The sequence below is a fragment of the Anopheles ziemanni genome, chromosome X, assembly GCF_943734765.1.
Source record: "Anopheles ziemanni chromosome X, idAnoZiCoDA_A2_x.2, whole genome shotgun sequence".
Taxonomy (NCBI): domain Eukaryota; kingdom Metazoa; phylum Arthropoda; class Insecta; order Diptera; family Culicidae; genus Anopheles; species Anopheles ziemanni.
The window spans coordinates 4753433-4772375 of NC_080707.1; the positions used below are offsets into that span (position 1 = coordinate 4753433).

The 18943-nt window shown below is 36.8% G+C and overlaps 2 protein-coding genes across 2 annotated transcripts; one reads left to right on the plus strand and one right to left on the minus strand.

The window, feature by feature from the left end:
* The first annotated feature begins 904 nt into the window (after window positions 1-904).
* Window positions 905-11269, plus strand: LOC131291454 (longitudinals lacking protein, isoforms H/M/V). The gene is made up of 5 exons (XM_058320667.1): window positions 905-1971; window positions 2039-2158; window positions 2233-2325; window positions 3527-3580; window positions 10744-11269. Exons 1-5 carry the CDS (start codon window positions 915-917, stop codon window positions 11163-11165), a joined length of 1746 nt encoding a protein of 581 aa, XP_058176650.1. The 5' UTR covers window positions 905-914; the 3' UTR covers window positions 11166-11269.
* Window positions 11270-14265: 2996 nt separating this feature from the next.
* Window positions 14266-16759, minus strand: LOC131290352 (protein quiver; the record flags this gene model as incomplete). The annotated part of the gene is made up of 3 exons (XM_058319502.1): window positions 14266-14567; window positions 14642-14815; window positions 16735-16759. Coding segments are annotated over 3 exons (417 nt in total), but the record flags the coding sequence as incomplete, so codon positions are not given.
* Between the last annotated feature and the right edge of the window lie 2184 nt (window positions 16760-18943).

Below are 18943 nucleotides of genomic sequence, written 5' to 3' on the forward strand. Positions count from 1 at the left end.
TTTTTACGTACGGTGCACATAATAAATTGCTTTTTTTAATTAAACTTCTTTTCATTTTCTTTATCTTGGTTCTAATCAGTAATTTAAGGTTCGTACAGGATATAGCTTAGCTTCGTCATCTTGCTAATGCCAAACGGATCGCTTTCAACCAAGATGATTAAATACTGAATATAATATAATATAGTGTGTATTTATAATATAATATAATATAGTGTGTATTTATCTTGGGAGTAACCTTGATGGGGGTAAAAAAAATGCAGGACGTTTTCGAGCAGTCGTTCTACTTCGTGCTACTTCCCATACTAAATTGCTCGATGTTTGTTTCATTTTAGCACGTTTTTAGCACGATTGCTCGAAATCGCCTAGCGATAATGCACACAGCAAGATTTACCATGAATATTAGATTGCTGAAGTCAAGACGATTAAATACTGAATATATAAGTGTGTATATATCTTGGCTGGAACTCTTGCTGTAACTACATGACAGTCCGTCAAATATTATACTGACGCTCTTTGACAATCGAGTGAGTAGAGAAAAGCCATCACGGAGCTAGATTTGTTAACAGCTTGATAGAGCATCGTAAATTGTGTCTCAAGTAACTAAAAAGGTTTATTCCACGACTATACAAAATGGAGGGCAACTAGCAAAGTGTTGGGCACATAAATTCATAAAGGTTTTATGTCACAGTGTATCGTGAGGTCGATTCCAATGTTATTCATCATGCTTCACCTTCTTGTCTTTTATTAGGTTGTTTATTATGAATTAGTTTATTCATACGTATACTTCTTCTTAGCTATGAGGATTGTTATTCGTGTGAAGAAACAGCAATACAAACTATTGTAAAGTGACAAAGTGTGGATATTGTTTCTTATAAACATTACGGAATTACGGCGGAAGAGCGAACATAGTAAAGATGACCCCGCAACAGTTTTCCTTGCGTTGGAATAACTACAGCACTTACATAGCGGGAGCGTTTGATTCACTACGCTACGAGGAGGATTTTGTCGATGTTACGCTTTGTTGTGAAGGGAGAAAAATTCGCGCCCACAAGATTCTGTTGTCGGCTTGCAGTCCGTATTTTAAAGAGGTGTTCAAAGAAAACCCTTGCCAACATCCTGTAATCATATTCAAAAATGTGCGCTACACGGATCTTATGTCGCTGGTAGAGTTTATGTACCAAGGTGAGGTAAGTGTGGCCCAGGAACAGCTACCCTCCTTCTTACACACTGCAGAGTTGCTCTCGATACGAGGTTTGACGGATAGTGCTAGTGAAACGCGACCTGCTGGATCAGGAACTTCCAGCATCACTCAACTGATACATACTCCACCAGTACTTGAAAAATCAACCACAATCACCTCGGCTGACTCAGTGTTTCTTACTATACCATCAAACACTATCGTCCATCAACCGAAGCTCGTGCAGTCCCAAATTCAGACAACACCAGTCATAGGTAAAGCTATCATCAAACCTGCTCCTTCCGAGATGCCGGCTCTGACGACTGCAACGGCTACCATAACTGTTCCAATAACGCAGCAGCAGCCAACACTGACTAAAATACAGATGCAAGCACCCCAGCAACCTTCTGTACAACCACAGTCAGCACAGCAGCAGCAGCAGCAGCAGCAACAGCAACAAGTACATGCACAGATCCATCAAGTCCAGCACACATCATCGCAGCAAGGAACACAACAATCGTCTTCGTTACAGACCCAAGCCTCGCAACAAGCTCCACAGGCAACTACATTGCAAGAAGTAGTCGACCACGTAGTGCAGCCAAGAAAAAAAAAGATCAAGGTACAGCAGATTATTGCATCTCAGGCGTCATCGAGTATACCGGCTACGGCAACTGTGACTGTAACGGCTACTGGCTCAAGCCAATCTAACGATGGTGAAATTTTCGAAAAATTTGAGTCAGAAACCTATACCATCACCACCACAAAGGATGATCAGCGAGCCGACCAAGAACAAGGTACGCAAAAGTCACTGTTAAATCTTAATTGAAGGCTTAATTTTTTGTCGGATTGTCTTTACAGTAGAAACATACGCTGAATCAGGCCAGCAAAATACTTCAGGAATGAAAATGGAAATTCCGGAATTTATAAGTCTTGGCGAGCCAATTACCGGCACTAGTAGCGGGAATAACACTTTTATACAAGGTATGTATTAATTCATGGTTTTCTTTTGATTTCTTTCGCACCCCTTTCTCAATTTCTCATTGTTTTTTAACCAGAAGGCTATGAACTGGTCTCGGAAGATAAGGATGAAGATGATGAAGATATGGCCCAGGATCACATAGAAATAGAAGGAGCAGACATGGATATGAGTAAGTTCAAGATGCTAACATAAATATATGCATTTATTTAATTTTTAATGTTTCATAAAAAATAAAACATCTTGAAAGAAGCTGCCCAAAAGCTATTGGGCTTCTTCTCTTTCTTGGCGTAGTCACCGTCTGCCTGGTCTGGGTCATGCCTGCCCTTTAAGGGCCTATTCGACTGTTACCCTTTATGTACGTGGATAATACACGTCTTTTACACTTAATTATACGTGTTATAAAAACGAAAGTATTATAAAAAATTGCATTATTGCAATTTAACCGAAAGTATTACAAGAACCTTGTCTCCATAATCGTGATGTAATGGGCTTTATGTTTCATTCATTTAACCGCCACATTTTCTTGTGAATTTTGTTGACATATCCACATGTTACAGAAAAATTGAATTGTCAACATTTATAATTGGTTTTGGTTAATTTATATTAAACAGTGGCGTCTCGTCCACCTGAGCAAACTGTGCACTGTGCAGACATGAATTTTTAAAATTAATCACATAATTATTTGTTTAGTTCTAGTATTGTAATTTTTACCTACACAATTTCGTTCTAAATCTACTTTACGCGGTACAATGCTGGCAATGCTGCCGGTGCACCGCTACGATTGAGCATCTTAAATCGAACAAGAACAATCATGTTAACCACTTTCTCATAAGATAAATTTTCTTACTAGCAAGATCAAAAATCCTGTTGGAATGTCCATCAGTTTTGCTTACGGGTGGACACTTGCGAGTGCACCAGCCAATAGTATACACATTAGTTCTCTTCTGAATGTGTTGAATGCGTCCATGTGAAATTGTCAATGTATAGATGCCTTTTTGTGCACATCACATTGTACCCGAGGTGAGTCCAGCTTACCAAATAACAATTTTATTCACAAACGTTGACTAACCGCGGGTATATTTATCTATTAGATATTGATCGTCGTTGGTGAAGTAAATTTGGGGGGTATACAGTTGTAGACAGTAGAATTATAGATATAAGTAATAAGTAATAATATAAGAAATAAGTAAAAATTGGTTCAATTGCATCGATTAGTGTCAAATAATGATAATCACATATATGCATCGATGAGAATTTTGTGATTATCTTTATTCATTTGCATCAAATGCATTTGCAATGTATTGTATTTGTAATAACTCATTATATGAATTCGTTTACATTACTCTTCTTTTTTTATTTTTTATCCTTAGGCCGAATCTTCCAAGAATCTACTGATGAACAAACCAAGTCGAACATTTTAAAAGGTAAATACATGAACTTTGGTTAAATGTATAAGGTGGCATGCTGATGTATTCATTTTGATTATTCATTGCATATTTTTATATGCCATTTTTGGTCAATGTTTTCATTGCATTTTGGTTTTAGAAGGCATTAGCTCGAAATAGTGTTCATTTTGTTGCCAGGCTATATCTACTCAACAATATACTTTAAAATATGCAAAGGTATACAAATGATACACTTAAGACATTAGCCATACCGGCTTAGCTTGGCCAAGACTCTTTAAATCTTGGGTTTCATCATGGCACCTTTTGAATTTTCCCGATGATGATATCAATTTGCACCTATGATGAACTCTTAAATTCTATACATTCAATGAAATCGTTTTATAAAAACTGTATTAACTTTTTTAATTGCGTTTTTGATAGCTGTTAAATTATTCTAGTTGCAAGGCACTATAATACAAATAATGTGAAAATGTTCAGATCAGGTAGTTTTTTTCTGACTTTACTTTGGTATATCTAAAAACTTTAATAATATATGAATATTACACGGTTTACACAATTAATCGGCACAATCATGTTTTTGTTCTTGTTGACTGGTGCATTGTTCGGTAACATGATTTCCACTTCGTCAAAAAAATCACTTCGCAAAACAATGCGTATGCCATAAAAAATGACACAACATCCCGTTGTCGGAATAGGCCTGTCTTTGAGAGTTACTTTGACCGAAAGACGGTAATATTATGAAACGGTGGTCAGCCGTTCGTAATACCGAAGAGTGCAAGACTCGAGATTCGATCCCACACTTATGGCGTGCTGTTTACTCGCGCTATAGCTGCTGCATGACCTCCCTCATCTACAAGAAACTTAATGAACATAAAATCAAATTGTCGCTAGGATATGGTATCCTATTTTTAACCCTTTGCGCTCGAGGTGATATTCACCAAATTTGGTAAACCTGTTACACGCGCGCGCATAAACTGTTTCAAACAAAGTAGCGTAGAAATTTTAAAATTGGGTAGTTTATTCATTAATACATCACAGATAAGAAAAATAACGCCGCTCGAGTTTAAAGGGTTAATTTTTTTTTATTGGTTGGCCGAGCGGTAGTGCCGGTTAGAAAATCGGCCCAATCCCAATCGAGACCGGACCCTCCCCTGTACGAGAGGACAGACTATCCACGTACAATAGGGAAACAAGTCTCGCAAGCCCTTAACGGGTCAGGCATGACCAAGAGATCGTTACGCCAAGAAGAAGATTGGTTAGATCACGTTAATCCGTATGGAACATTCGTTCATGATTTTCTTAAATTTTTATGATTATAACAACCACAATTGTGTTTGGCAGAGTGTGTCATCTTATACCCATTCAACGCGTATCTCCTTCTTTTTGGCGTAACGACCGTGTTTTGGTCTTGCCTGCCCCTTTAGGGCTTACAACACTTTGAGTCCCTTTGAGTACGTGGAAAGTCCTCTCGTACAGGGGAGGGTCCGGTCTCGGTTGGGATTCGAACCCACGCCGTCGAGGTGGCGAGCCCCGGCGCTCAAGGGCCGATTCCGAGGGATCTTTAAACGAAATTAGCGATTTTTCGGATTGGAGGCCACTTGTTCGTTTCTCGAAGCTAACGAAAGATCATTTCAACGATGATGTCCCTCAACGATGTTTTATGCAGCTTATCGCAGCGAAGCTTATCGTATGGCCGGATACAGTAAAACCTATAAGACGTGCTTTATGTCGTCGTAGCCCTCAACGTAGTTGCCTTTTTTCAAATGTGGGATATTTGTTTTTGACACCTAAGAAAATAAGCATCCAGTGTTGATTAATCAGAGCTTACCACCCAAACATGAGTATTTTTTAAAAAATCTTCTGCTTTTGTTTTTACATTACTAAATGGTGGCATTCAGGCACAATATCGATGTGGTGTAGGCACTAAGCAGTTCTCTTGTTATAATAATTCACAACCATTAACTGTCACTTCACGTCATCTTTGTTCATTTGCAACTTAGCTTTCGCTTTGTTACCATCCCAGTTTTCCACAACAATGTCTCCTGTATCCTTCATGACTGTCTATGACGATATCACTGCGTAATTTTAAAATTTTTGAGATCAAATGCGAATAACATCGATAACACTGACCGCCCACAACAGGGTGGATAATTTTCAGATGTTTGTGGTCAAATACAAATAACATCGACAACACATAACATCGCACCGTCTAGGTGACCTCGCCGTTGTGCAACGATTTAAACCAACTTATTTAAATCGTTGCACAACGGCGAGGTCACCTAGTCGGTTCTCTCGTAAGGAATAATTCCCGTCTCGTTTTGGATTACATCCAACGTCGCGGATCTCAGTGCACTTGGATCAATTTCGAATCAGCGGCAATAATGTATTCTGGTTCATTTCAAGATATTCTAATTTTAGATTTAAGTATTCGTTTGGTAATGCAAGCTCTCTTGTAGCTGATGCTTTTTGTGTGTCCTGGTTGTTTTTTTTATATATGGTGTTTCGACTGGCTAAAGCGTGTGGATTTATCGTATAGAAGCTTGTCTGGAATGTCTGCTATTTGTCCTTTATACCGCGGAGAGAAAGAGAATTGGGACTTTGTTTTGGTTTGTCGTTTATGGACCCTGAATTTTGTAAAATGAGAAATTATGTTTTACTTTCATTCAAACAGCAGCTTCTTCTTCTTTGTTGGCATAATGACCGTGTCCATGAAGGGCTTACTAAACTGTATTTCCCTTGCGTACGGGCAAAGACAGTCGTCTCGTACAAAGGAGGGATGGGCCATGCCGTCGAGCAGCTGGCAAAGCGCTCGTGGGCCGTTTTTCATAGCACCTTAAAACTGTCAGTGTACATTGCAATTTAACAAAAGTGTGTTGTGGAAAAAAAATTGTTTCGCTTCAGGCCTGAAATATTTGTGCATCATTTCGAGCGTGAATGCAAATGAAGAAAACAGAAAGCTGACTGTAACATTCAATTGATTCAGTTCAAGTTTTTTGATGCAGCAAGTAAATTGTGTTACTTCTGTAGTTAAAATTCAAATTTGTTGTCATATATTAGGTGTTGGTATACACTCAAAGATGTTACATGAGAAGGCTAAACATTCATCAGTTTGTGTAATGACATGCTTTTCTCACATCTATATCCCTCTCTTTCTCTCTCTCTCTCTCTCTCTCTCTTCTTTCTATCTCTCTTTATCTATCTATCTCCCTTTCTCTTCTCTGTATCTCTTAACTTGCAGACACAGAGCTACGTTTCCGGTGCAGTATTTGTTGGAAGGGCTTCAAGCACCCGATGTCACTGACACTGCATAAGGATCTGCATTCAGGGAAAACTAAGTGTCCGGTTTGCTTACGTTCTTTCTCGCGCAGTTACGATATGCGCATCCACCTAAATAAAATCCACCAAGTTACGCTGAAGCTGGACGCAAGGTTCAATTTTAAGAACATGAAGTCAGATTAAAACACATGGATGGTAGTATTAATCTACTTTGTTACATTGGCTCTGTGAAGATGTGTTACTTATTTAATATAAGAGAATAAAGGGATTACAAAATGATGTATTCGACGTGATTTGAACCGGCTTCGCAACCGAAAAGCTTTGATGAGTTGTACTTGTTATTGTGCTTTTGTCTTATTAGTATGCACTATTGTGTCATACAGGATTCATAGTTTGCCAGTAATTTGAACTCTTGTTCCCAAGTACATGTATTTTAAATTGTTTTATCTTGGCTCTTTAATTTTCAATTGTTTTATACAGCAGACCGACTGAATCATATTTATATTTCCTTTAATTTTTTTTTAACAAGAACTGCAAAATCTGGCTGAGAAATATTGTTAGCCCACATACCGAGTGCAGGCCAGAAACATTTACGAATAAAACAATATGATGTCCTTGCTAACTACGCCGTGTGATCTGAACATTTTTTGTCACCGGTCTTATCACACTGCAAATAGTTAGGATAATCCTTTGGGTTGCAGTTTGATGCGCACTGGGCATTAGCACTTTTCGGTTTTTTTTTATCAAACTAAACAATTTCATCCAAATTGGCAACCTTTAACTATACGAATCTGGCTCCGTTCTTTAGGTGGTTAGCAGTCGTTCTCAAATCCTGTGCAAAGTGGGCTATATATTCTAAACTAAATCCATTGCTTTTCTCTTATGCTCAAATACTCACTCAAGTTTTCCAAGTGCCTATACAAACATATTGAATAGATGTAGTACCGAACAAAACGATATGGTAAAACAAAATCAAAAGTTGCAAACAGTCTGAAAGAACATTTCCTACTTCAGTACAAAAATGTTGTATTAAAAGCAGACCGCCTTCTCAGAACCTTGCAACATCACAGAATGTAACATGTTTAGTGTTCTATGACAAGCAAACACAAGAGCACCTTTTATTACATTTTCTCTCTTCTCTCTTGCAGAAGTGTTTGAGCAAAAGATTAAAGCGAAAAAGTACAAGTGCAAAGACTGCGACAAACGATTCGCTGCCTGGAAGTCACTAACGATGCATCAGCACATTCACAAAGGCCTCACGAAGTGCAATATATGTGGAGCCATCTTGTCCCGCACTGCCAATCTAAAACGCCATATGAAGCTGAAGCATGTAAAAGATATACATTAGCTGGCCGGTGGATGCCAATCTTTCAACAATATCACAGCATAGAACGAGTAGATTGAACGAGAACATTTATTTTGCGTTGCAAACCAAACCATGAACACTCGTATAAATGCGAAGCACCATTTGACGATGAAGTTCAGATGTAACGGAAAAATCATCGCCTATATAAAAAAAAAAACAATACACCGCCTCATCTAGCAAAAGAATGATTGAAGGTTTTTATTCATCCGCTAACGAGCAATATTTTTTTAAACTCTGCTCAACACAAGACATATTGATATGTACCTAGGAAGAAAATGAGTAAATGCCTAGTATGTTCAAAAGCTAATTGAGGCCAGTCTAGGGATTGGCAAAATTGAAAATATCACAATTAGATAAGAGTTTGTTCCGAGAATGTAGAAAGGTGCGAATTTTATGGGCCAAAAATGCTTGGGACTCTAGTGAATGTCTAAAATATTGTGTTGTAGCAATCGGTTGCCGTATTTAATTGGTGTAAATCACTTTGTATAATATTAAGTGAGCTTAGGGTAACTATCAAAGTCATAAGGTTCTGATTTTGAAAACTTATTTGTTTGATAGGCCTAACAGCTACCGGTGCGCAAATCCTTTCGCTCTCGTGTGGCTCGATATTTTCACAGTCACTGTTGATGTCCAGTTTCAACTTTTATGATTTTATTTTATTTCCGTAGTGACAGAACATTTTGACATCGAATTGTAACAATATAACAGTGACAATATTGCTGTAGTTTTTTATTCTGACTGTTATCTGTTTTGCATTTTCTCGTATTTGCCTCTGTCTAAACGTACAATTTATCTGCTTCTGTCTACTTTTAGATATTGTTATCAATAATAAGTGGACAAGATGTAAAATTTGTCAGATGGTTATTACGTCGGGTAATCTTTGGCGCCATATGCGCACGCAGCATAGCCGTCTCGAGCCAAAACAGTGCGATCACTGCAACAAGCAATTCAAGAACAAGTACAGCTTGCGGGAGCATGTGCGAATGGCACACGAGACCAAACAGCCACAGCAGTAACCGCAGTGGAAACAAATCAGAGGGTGTTAGAAGACTTCTGAAGATAGTTATTAAAAACATTGATATCAAAAGAAGCATGGTAAAGCATGTAGTATATCAATCAACCCTAGCAAATGGTATATCGATCACTGTAGTATTAGTATGTTTGCTGCGGCTAGCAAATCAAGAGAGCTAATCGAATTAAAAACATGGTCGCGAACATGTAAGTGATTGGTATAAAAAGTTGGTCCAAAATACTAGCACTACTGTTCACATGATGAAATCAGGTAATGCTCGTGATATACTTTGATAAGTTAAACGCGTGACTTGTCAGTTCTATAGGAAATTCACTCAGTATATGCCATATTTATTAATTCATTTGATTAAGGATCATCCATGGGTAGTAAAATTATTCTTTTCGAACTCCCGAAATATAGAGTTTTACAGATAAACTACAAGATCCAGCAGCATTCTTTCTAAATCACACTTTCTTTCACATCAGCAAATTTTGAATTTTGAAGTAGTAACAGAGAAAATTCATTTCATTGACCAGTACCTTGGTAATGATCAGTTACGCTCTCCCGTCTCCAGTTATGGATTTATGCTTATTGATAACGCCGTTGATGTCAGTACTTCAATTTTGTTGCTGATGTGAATGAAAGTGTGTTTTACAAAGAATATTGTTGGATCTTGTAGTTGATCTGTAAAACGCTGTAATCTATTGGAGCGCTTTTCCAAAGTAATTTTTATCTGGTGTCAAATATTTCTACGAAAACGGTAAACTAAATTCGGCGGTAAAATAATGACTACAGTGAATAAAAACACGGTCTGGCATTAAAAGATGTTTTCAAAGCTTTGGTAGAAAAGAGATGTTTTTGGCATCTGACCGTTCCAAAAAACGTCGATGGCTCGTTGCAGTGCAGCTCCAATGTATTTTCAAGTTAGTTTTCTTGGAAAAATGTACACACTTTGTAATATTGTAATGCTATTTCATAACAATATGGCTTATATGATCGTTATGTAAATCTAAATTTTAGCGGTCAACGAATTATAATCAGTAATAATTAATTTTCATAGTGCGGCCGCAACTTTAAAGGGTTTATTTTAAATAGAGAATAAAGTAATTTAAGTTTCAGCAGTTTGAACTATAATTTAAGAAAATTGTGTAATCTACACCTTTGATAAAAGGGATTGTAAAATATATATATAATAATGACATAATTTATATAAATATATATAATAATTAAATAATTGAGCGGCGTGTGACATTCATACATTACGCTTACGTACAATACGAAACTAGCAATTTATTGGTGTCATGAAACAAACGTATCTGTTAAAAGAATGGAGAAACTAAATCGTTGCCGTTTGTTGTAATATTCTATGTAATTGAGTAACTAACAATTAAATTTGAAATTAGTGGATATGGGGTTTTGTTTCCTGCTTATCGTTTATATAACCATTTAAATGTTTTGCACCTTTATTTGTCAAAATAGCTTTTTTATGATATAACCATAATCCCCCATACTTCTCTTTAATTGCAGTAAGCGTAAATCGACTGGACGTAACTGGCGAGGAAAAACCGTACAAGTGCCCCGAGTGTCGTCGTTCATTCTGCTCAATGAATGCAATGAAACGCCATCGTCAGGCAAAGCATAGCAACTCACAAGACTCGTTCACTTGCTTACTCTGTGAGGCCAGATTCAAAACTAAGTGGTCTCTATCCACACACAAATCCAAATACCATCGCGGTCAAAACACATCGATCATGACAAGGGCTACAGGAAGCACATCAGCCACTGCTACAACGTCCACTACCGGAGTAGGAACCGAAAGCTCATCAAGAAGTTCGACGAATAAGGCTTCAACTAATTTGACGAGATCAAACTCCCCGACAGGCGCGTCTGCACAGAAACGTGGAATGATTACGGCTCGTTTGAAATCCCACTCATCCGATGATGAGTAAACAAAATGGACTATAACAATCTTGCTCAAAGAAGGAATTTTCAGATGTAGATGTTATTAAATTTGATTTTTATTTTACATTCTATACTCCAATTGCTATCAGACCACATTGATTTTCGTGATTTTCAATGAAAATATTGTAAATTAGCTCACTCTAAATAATCTTTTGATAACAATTTGCAAACTTTTTTCGCCTGAAGAGAGTTTGTGTGACCGAAAGACGGTATATTATAGATCGGTGGTCAGCCGTTCGTAATACCGGAGGGGTGCCAGACTCGAGATTCCGCTGCGCCATGGGCACCCCCTATTTGCAAGCTTTGCTTAAACAAATAAAGAAATTGATGATTTTTTGTAAAAACAACTCTTAGTGGTAAAATCCTGATTTAGACGAAAGTAAAAATTATAATTGGAGCTAGTAACAGTATAAATTGTGTAACTTTGAGCTAGAACTGTCGGGATGCCAAAAATAAAGTATATGCTTTTTGTCGATAGATTCAAATCGTTCTTAATTCTTTTGTAAGATCTCTATTAGGGCTGACAAAAACTGTAAAAATATTTGATAAATTACAGTTTTCTATTTGACACAACTTTAAGTTCATTAAAGTCGCCTAGACTTCCTTTGAATCTTTGAAAAACTAATAAAATTACAAGTCAAAGAATAGATTGTTTTGAGTTATAATCAAAAGTCCATAAGTTACATAAAGTTAGTAAAATTTTTCGAGCATGTAAGTATCGACTTACACAAAAAAGCATAAGAAACTATAAATTTTGAAAGGACAATTTATTGTCCAACCACTAGTTTATGCCATGCATTGCCATTAGCAAACATTCAATAGATGAAGGGAAATGCTAAATTTCTTCGATTGGAAAATCCTAAGTTAGGCCACAATTGTTTTGGAATATTAAGTTAGCTGTATTTATTAAAAGGGACATGGTATGCAACGCTATTCGAGCTAGTGCGGCCAATTCCGAAACGATGGACAAACTTTCAATTATCTTCGATAGTCAACTCTAATCAATGCATGCCAAATCGAACTGTTGAGATCATTAAACTTTTTGAAAAGGATATTTACATTTTTGTATTGTAATGTATTGTACCTACACATTAGTTTGGGATTATGCATTTTAAACCCGATTGCATCTAAGTGCTCTGCTCTGCTATGTTGTACTGTGAGTTTGTGTGTTTTTTAAGCAAATTTAGCAGGTTTTACCACCAAATTATCGGCAGCTAGCTAATTTACCAATATATGCAGTGAAAATCGTGAAAATCGAAGAGGTCTGGCAGAGTTGGAGTTGTGTAATTCAGATTCAGATTCATGAATCTGAATGTTTCTGTGCGTTTTAGAGGTTGAATACGTTAACGAGAGATTCATTAATCCCAAGAAATGTAATGCGCATGATCCACGCCAATGAAACTATCATGGAGGTTAGTGAAAGATCCATGAAGGATTCATGAAGATTCATTCGGGTTTCGATAGATTCAAGAACGTTTTAAGATTGGAATCCCTAAAGATTAATGAATCCATCTGAATGAATGTTAGGTGAATGATTCATATGAATTATTGTCACCAAAAGACTCATAAGGTACAACATTAGGCAGAAGGTATTGAAGGTTTTTGTAAACTACATAAAAATTATATTAAAACATTTTTCGATTACATTAGTCAATATTGTATCAAACGTTTCGTGACCAACGAAATATTCAAAATTGTACAATTTGGCCTAATTTTATTGATCGCATATGGTAGCCACGTTAAGTATGACAAGACAATATTTTGCAACTTTATAAAATCAATATTTCCGTATCTAGAAGTCCAAAATTCATGAATTTTTTAACGTAAATGATTTCTGTGATATGAAAAGAACGGAAGAATTTGGTTTTTACTATTTTTCAAGAGTTGGTTTGCTTGTGAAGTGCTAAGACTACTAGAATAGTACTTACATTAAGTAAGAAGTCGATTTCAAACACAAACAAATCCATCTTGGTCAATACATAATGAATGAAATACCCGGGTGTGCTTGTTCTATCTATTGTTCAAACTAGGCCTTTCCCTTTACCTACGTTGGTAGTCAAACCTTTTGTACAGGACAGGGCGTATGGATCCGTAAACGTTAGGGTTACATTACGCTACGTATTACATTTCATACATAGAATGTGGATGTTGATCTTATGTATCTCATATATATTTCACAGGATTTTTTTACAAAAAATTATATTCGACCTGACGTTATATTTTTTTCTGCTACAATTTATCTTTAGCACTTAATTGGATAAATTTGAATGAACCGTCATTTCTTACATTTTTTACCTAAAGCGTATGTTCTATATATGAAATGAAATATATTTTGTGTATAGTGTGCTTTGTGTATCATATATGTGTGTACTATCCAACATATATTTCTTTTGTAAAATGGTTTCTATAGTGGATAAGTTATACTTGATTAGTAAATTTGTAATTGTGCTAAGCAGGTCTGTTCGGATTTTATCCGAATCCAGACCTTATGCTGATTTTATGAAATGAAATGATGAAAAATAAAAATAAAACAATTCTGGAAGGGATTCTTCTAAAAATTGGGGCACAAACTTCTTTAATATGTAGTCATCATGTGATAATATTCCATTCCATCTGTTGACTTAAGGTAATCTAAAAAAGTAGCATTGTTTTTTGATTTCAAAAATAACAAAATTTGAAAGTGTCAAACTGAAAATATTGAATGCAAACAATTGTTTTACTTTTACGAAAGTATGCGAAACCTTTAATCGAAGGTTTAACCTATCAACAAGAATTGAAAACCCTCTTTCGCAATCATTATGTAAAAACAATATGCAATTTAAACAATAGTACAAGTAGATGCAGAAACCAAATTTCATATTAAAGTTTTTATTGCGATTACAAGAACGATTTTCAATAAATATAAAACATCGAAAAACATCCGTCAATTCACCAACAATTTTAAAACTATTATTATGTATTGCATCATGAATAGAGCTATCAAACCATTTGGAATGATTTAGGACGGAATGGGAATAACATATCTGAGTCAATAATTACGATACTAGATACTTTCATCATAAATACACTTTCATCATAAATGGAATCTGAGGAATCCCATACACTCCTAACCGATAGTGAACGTTAGGTCCTACCAACAGCTGATTGAAATCTTGTATTAAACCTTTTTCTTTACACTAGCCACCTCAAGAGCACTAGAGAGATTAGCGATGCGTTAGTTAATGTTATCCATTTGCGTCCGCCGTGAAGCCTGTCGGAACCATTACAGAGATCTCCTTGACAAAAACACATGTACACCTTCTTGTGATTGTACACAGTATATGCGCAACGATCTTCCGAATCCGAAGGTCCTCTTTGCACACACATTCGCTGGGTAGCCATATCGTAGTCTAGAAATGAAATTTATATCAACCAAATCAAATGTGTTAAAATAGCGTCCTAAGACAAAATGGAATCCACTCACCATCTTCTCTGAAAGAACCCATTCCCTCGATGACTTTACCGCACCAACCGGATGCACAAGGAACGGCGGAAACACCACGTTCGTTTTCTACCTGAGTTGCATTAAATAAGAATGGGTCTTTGCAACTCCCGAGTTCGCTTCGGGAACGGCATTGGTAGCATCGCTTAAGTAAAGCTAAAAATACAAAATAAAAGTAAAAGAGAGCCTTATCTTCATATGTTTATTTTATATTCCTAATTTATTGAGTTAACTATTTGGACCATCCTGACTTTGGATACTATTCACACAGCTCGCAGGGTTCAGATTTGTGTTATATATACTCATTTTTTATCATCATTGCAAGTAAACTAAAGTGTATTCGTTTATTCTGGTTTGCGCGCAAAACGGCAAGAAAAAAGCAATAGTTCTAAACTTTTCTGCATCTCAAATACTCTGCAGAACCATAGTCTGCAGAAAATGAGAAAGCAACGGTTAGCTATAACTGATGTACCGTACCCATCTAAAGGATCCGAGGATTGAACTTTGTGCGATGCTTTCAATATAAGAAACTTGTTGTAGACATACGCAAGGCGACTATTTATAGAATTATTTCATGAACCATTTACACCTTGCTCCAAGTATTAACAGCATACAGAGAGAAAGCTTCTATAAGCACATTTGGTTTGATCCTTCGACTTCATTCATCCCTGCTTAGGCTATATCTCTCAAAATCGAGTGAAGGTAAAAATCCCTATGTTAACAGATGTGGATGCGTTGCCCAATCGCATATACCCGGAAGAGAGAGAAATGGTGAATGGTTGAATGCACCAGTTTTGTTGATGGTGATTCAAGCTCTTTGTAAAATAAAGTAAGCACAATGAAGATTTGCTTTCAAGCGATGGATGAACCTTTTTAGGTTTCGAATTTTAACGCTCATGTTGTAACAAATCATTTGGTAACTTTTGTTAACTAAACATAAACTATAACTAACAGTTATACATATTTTGCCTCGGCCAAAAAGCACAAATGATTGTTTGCAATACTGCATTTTTCCCTACACTACCCTCATTTCATTTTAGAAAGCTCCGCGGCGTAGTCTTCGTAATGGCCTTCAGAGCTTGAGCCCGGAATACGTTTTTCAAGAAACATCTATATGTTATTAGTACGATGCGTAATGAAACAGGGCGGGGAAGCGAATGATTGATATACAATTACAAATTTCAGGAAATTTGATAAATTGCAACACTTCCATTTTGAAGCTAACAGTTAAGCCTAGATGAAGACCATAGGTACCCAAAGACTTCTACGGTAATTTTATTGAAAAACAATAAAGGTTGGTTTTGAAGGGTGGTGTCTTAATGAAATCGAAACTATTGCAAAAATCAACGCTAAATAACCACAACTTACCACTCGTTATTGTGACATGGCTCATTATTATGATTGTTGTCAACAAAGTAAAATAGTTTTCCAACGATGCGATCTTCATTATGCATGAAACAAATGATCAACGAAAGATGGGGAACTGATTTTTGAATTAGTGACGAATTGTAAACTTCTAAATCGATTCACCGAGGGTGTAATAACTGGAAAGAAACGCTCGTGCAACGTACACGCATTTTACATACACTGAACAACTGATTCAGAACTAGACATGCAGCATTTGTTAACATTCCCTTTTTCTCCCCACCTAAGAAAGCCTCATAAAGGTTATTACGATCAAGATGGATCAACAGACGAGGTGGGTTCATCCCGAACAAATCGGACTGATTTCATTCGAAAATTTAAAGAATGTCTTAACAATCGGGATGAGTAATGTTTTTGGTTTATTGCATGCCGGTATAAGTTATTTTCGTCATTGTGCTAAGGCTCTTTTGTAACCGTTTCATAGTTACAAGGGTATCGTAATATTTTTTTTTTCAATCAAAATATGTACAGTCTGTTCCCGAGTTACGCGGATAATGGGGACCAGAGAAATCCGCGTATCTCGAATTTCCGCGTATCTCGAATATTGCTTGACACATAGTTTATACTAGGAGTTAAGAGATCGAGCTCTTGTATACATGTATCATATAATATTCAAAAAATTTCTTTTTTCATTAATATGAATGCAATGCAAGCGTATTCAAACAACATAAATTGCAACAAACGAAATAAAAAGCGTAAGTTATACAAATGTGTAATTTACATATTTATTCGTGTGGTTGTACATCTCAGGAATTTAAATCGATGTAATAAACCCAATCTACTGTCAAATTTTGAAAACCGCGTATCTCCGAATCCGCGTAAGTCGAGAACCGCGTAACTCGAGAACAGACTGTATCCCAATTACCAAAGCCCAAAGCCCACCTGTCTAAAGACTCGCCTTGTTAACGATCTCTCATTCACATAAAGGTGTTTGCTAAGAAAGTAATCACCTTGATTAACACGATCAGTCGCCGCGCTTTTGATTGACTTACAAATACCGTTGTTAAAGTATATAAGCTGTTTCGCTATGGTCCTGCTTCTTGGGGAATTAATTCTGTTAATGGTTGTGGGATCGTATTTGATAATTTAAAAAATTATTTATGTTTCATGCTTACAAAATTTAACTAAAACTGAAGTTTACCGCACTACGAGCACCGAGCCAGATTTACGAGCAATACCAAGGTTACTTGTACGAAGCTACGTCTTTTCTGAAGCGAATATACCGCGATTGAGTAACCTTGTCTTTTCGGCGTGTACACGACACGGTATCTAGACTGCAGCGTCGCATAATCGATCGTATATCGCGATCCCGCGATATTTTGTATTATATTGCTTCTTATAAAATTTACAATTTCGAGTAAAAGACTTGCTCGAAGCAACTCTGCGTCCAGGCAGGCGCATCGTCTAGCGCGTGCCGAAAGTGACCTAAAAGATGTCAATTTGACAGATTGTAGATCACATTCGGGACGCGGACGCGTCGGATGCGTCCCGTCTATTAGCGGCCTAATAGGGTATAAACGAGGACTTAATCTGTCATATTTTCAGAACAGATTTTGTTCATTACTAAATGATGAACAATACGCTAAATTTAAACATGAAAATGATCAAATAACTGCAAAATCCACTTTGTGCAACTTTGCGTTATTACACGAGCGGATTATTCATTTTTATGTCAAACGCCAGAGCCTACTTTGATAGTAAAAGGCAAAGCCGACAATAAAATCCTCGTCTAATAAGTACGTAAAAAGTCACCTAATTCAGTATTTAATCATCTTGGGTGGTATCCGATTTTATCTGACAACAAAATTGGATTTTAAACTCAGAACCGTGGCATACATCTAGAAAAAATAATAAAAATCATTTAATTTTCTTAGTATTTGAAAAATTACAGAAACATCACCAGCCACCAAACCAACCATTTTTATCATTTGTTTTCAATCAACCTTGCTTCCAATTATAATTTATCGTGCTGTTTGCAGCTCGAACTCTATACGGAAACATTTTAAAAACTATTATGTCAAAAATTCACAATGATCATGTATTCGGTTATCTTAAAAATTGGGATCGACGTGGAAATAAACAACTAATATTGGCGTTAGCAAAAATAACTAATTTTTTTTAAAATAACTTTTCCCACTTTTATCTCTCTACTTGCTAATCTTCACGGAGAAAAATAAAGAGGATGCTGAAGAGCGGAACTGAAAGAAAGGGGTTTGGTACATGCGAGGGTACCTATATCTAGTTGGCAATGATGTTGGCCGCAGTAACGTCGCAACGGGATAACGTTCAACAACTGTTGACGCAGACAGCGTTTCAGACGACGACGAAGTCACAGGTATGGTGCCGTTGCCAGAAACTGCGCTGTTGTTGAAAACGGACACGAAATGAATAAAAATGTTTGTGTACAATGCAAACGCATTCGGTAAAACAGCTCTGCTGAAGTTTCTGTGCTCGTTGGCCGTCCTCGACCCCTCGGTGAAGCTCTATGGTTGTTGGCAGTAGCATTAGTTTGGCCCAGCGTTAAAGGCGACATATCCAGCAAGCGGCTGATTGCAGTGAAAGTGTGGTTCGCAAAAACGAAAAAAAAGCACACACACATACACACGAGCGCACGCGCGCGACATTACAGCAACCACAAAATTGAACGCTAGCGGAAAACTCATATTGCCACCTCTTTCTCCGTTTTGTTTTACAGAGAGCGTATCAAACGGGCGTCAGTAGGGTAGTACCAAGGTTTTCTGCTAAAAAGATAAAGTGCAGAAGTGTACGGGAAAGAAAATATTTTGTTCGCGCAGCAGAAATACTTGTCGGTGGTAACTTTCGGGAAAAACCTTCCGCTCCAGGGCAGATTGTAAAGAG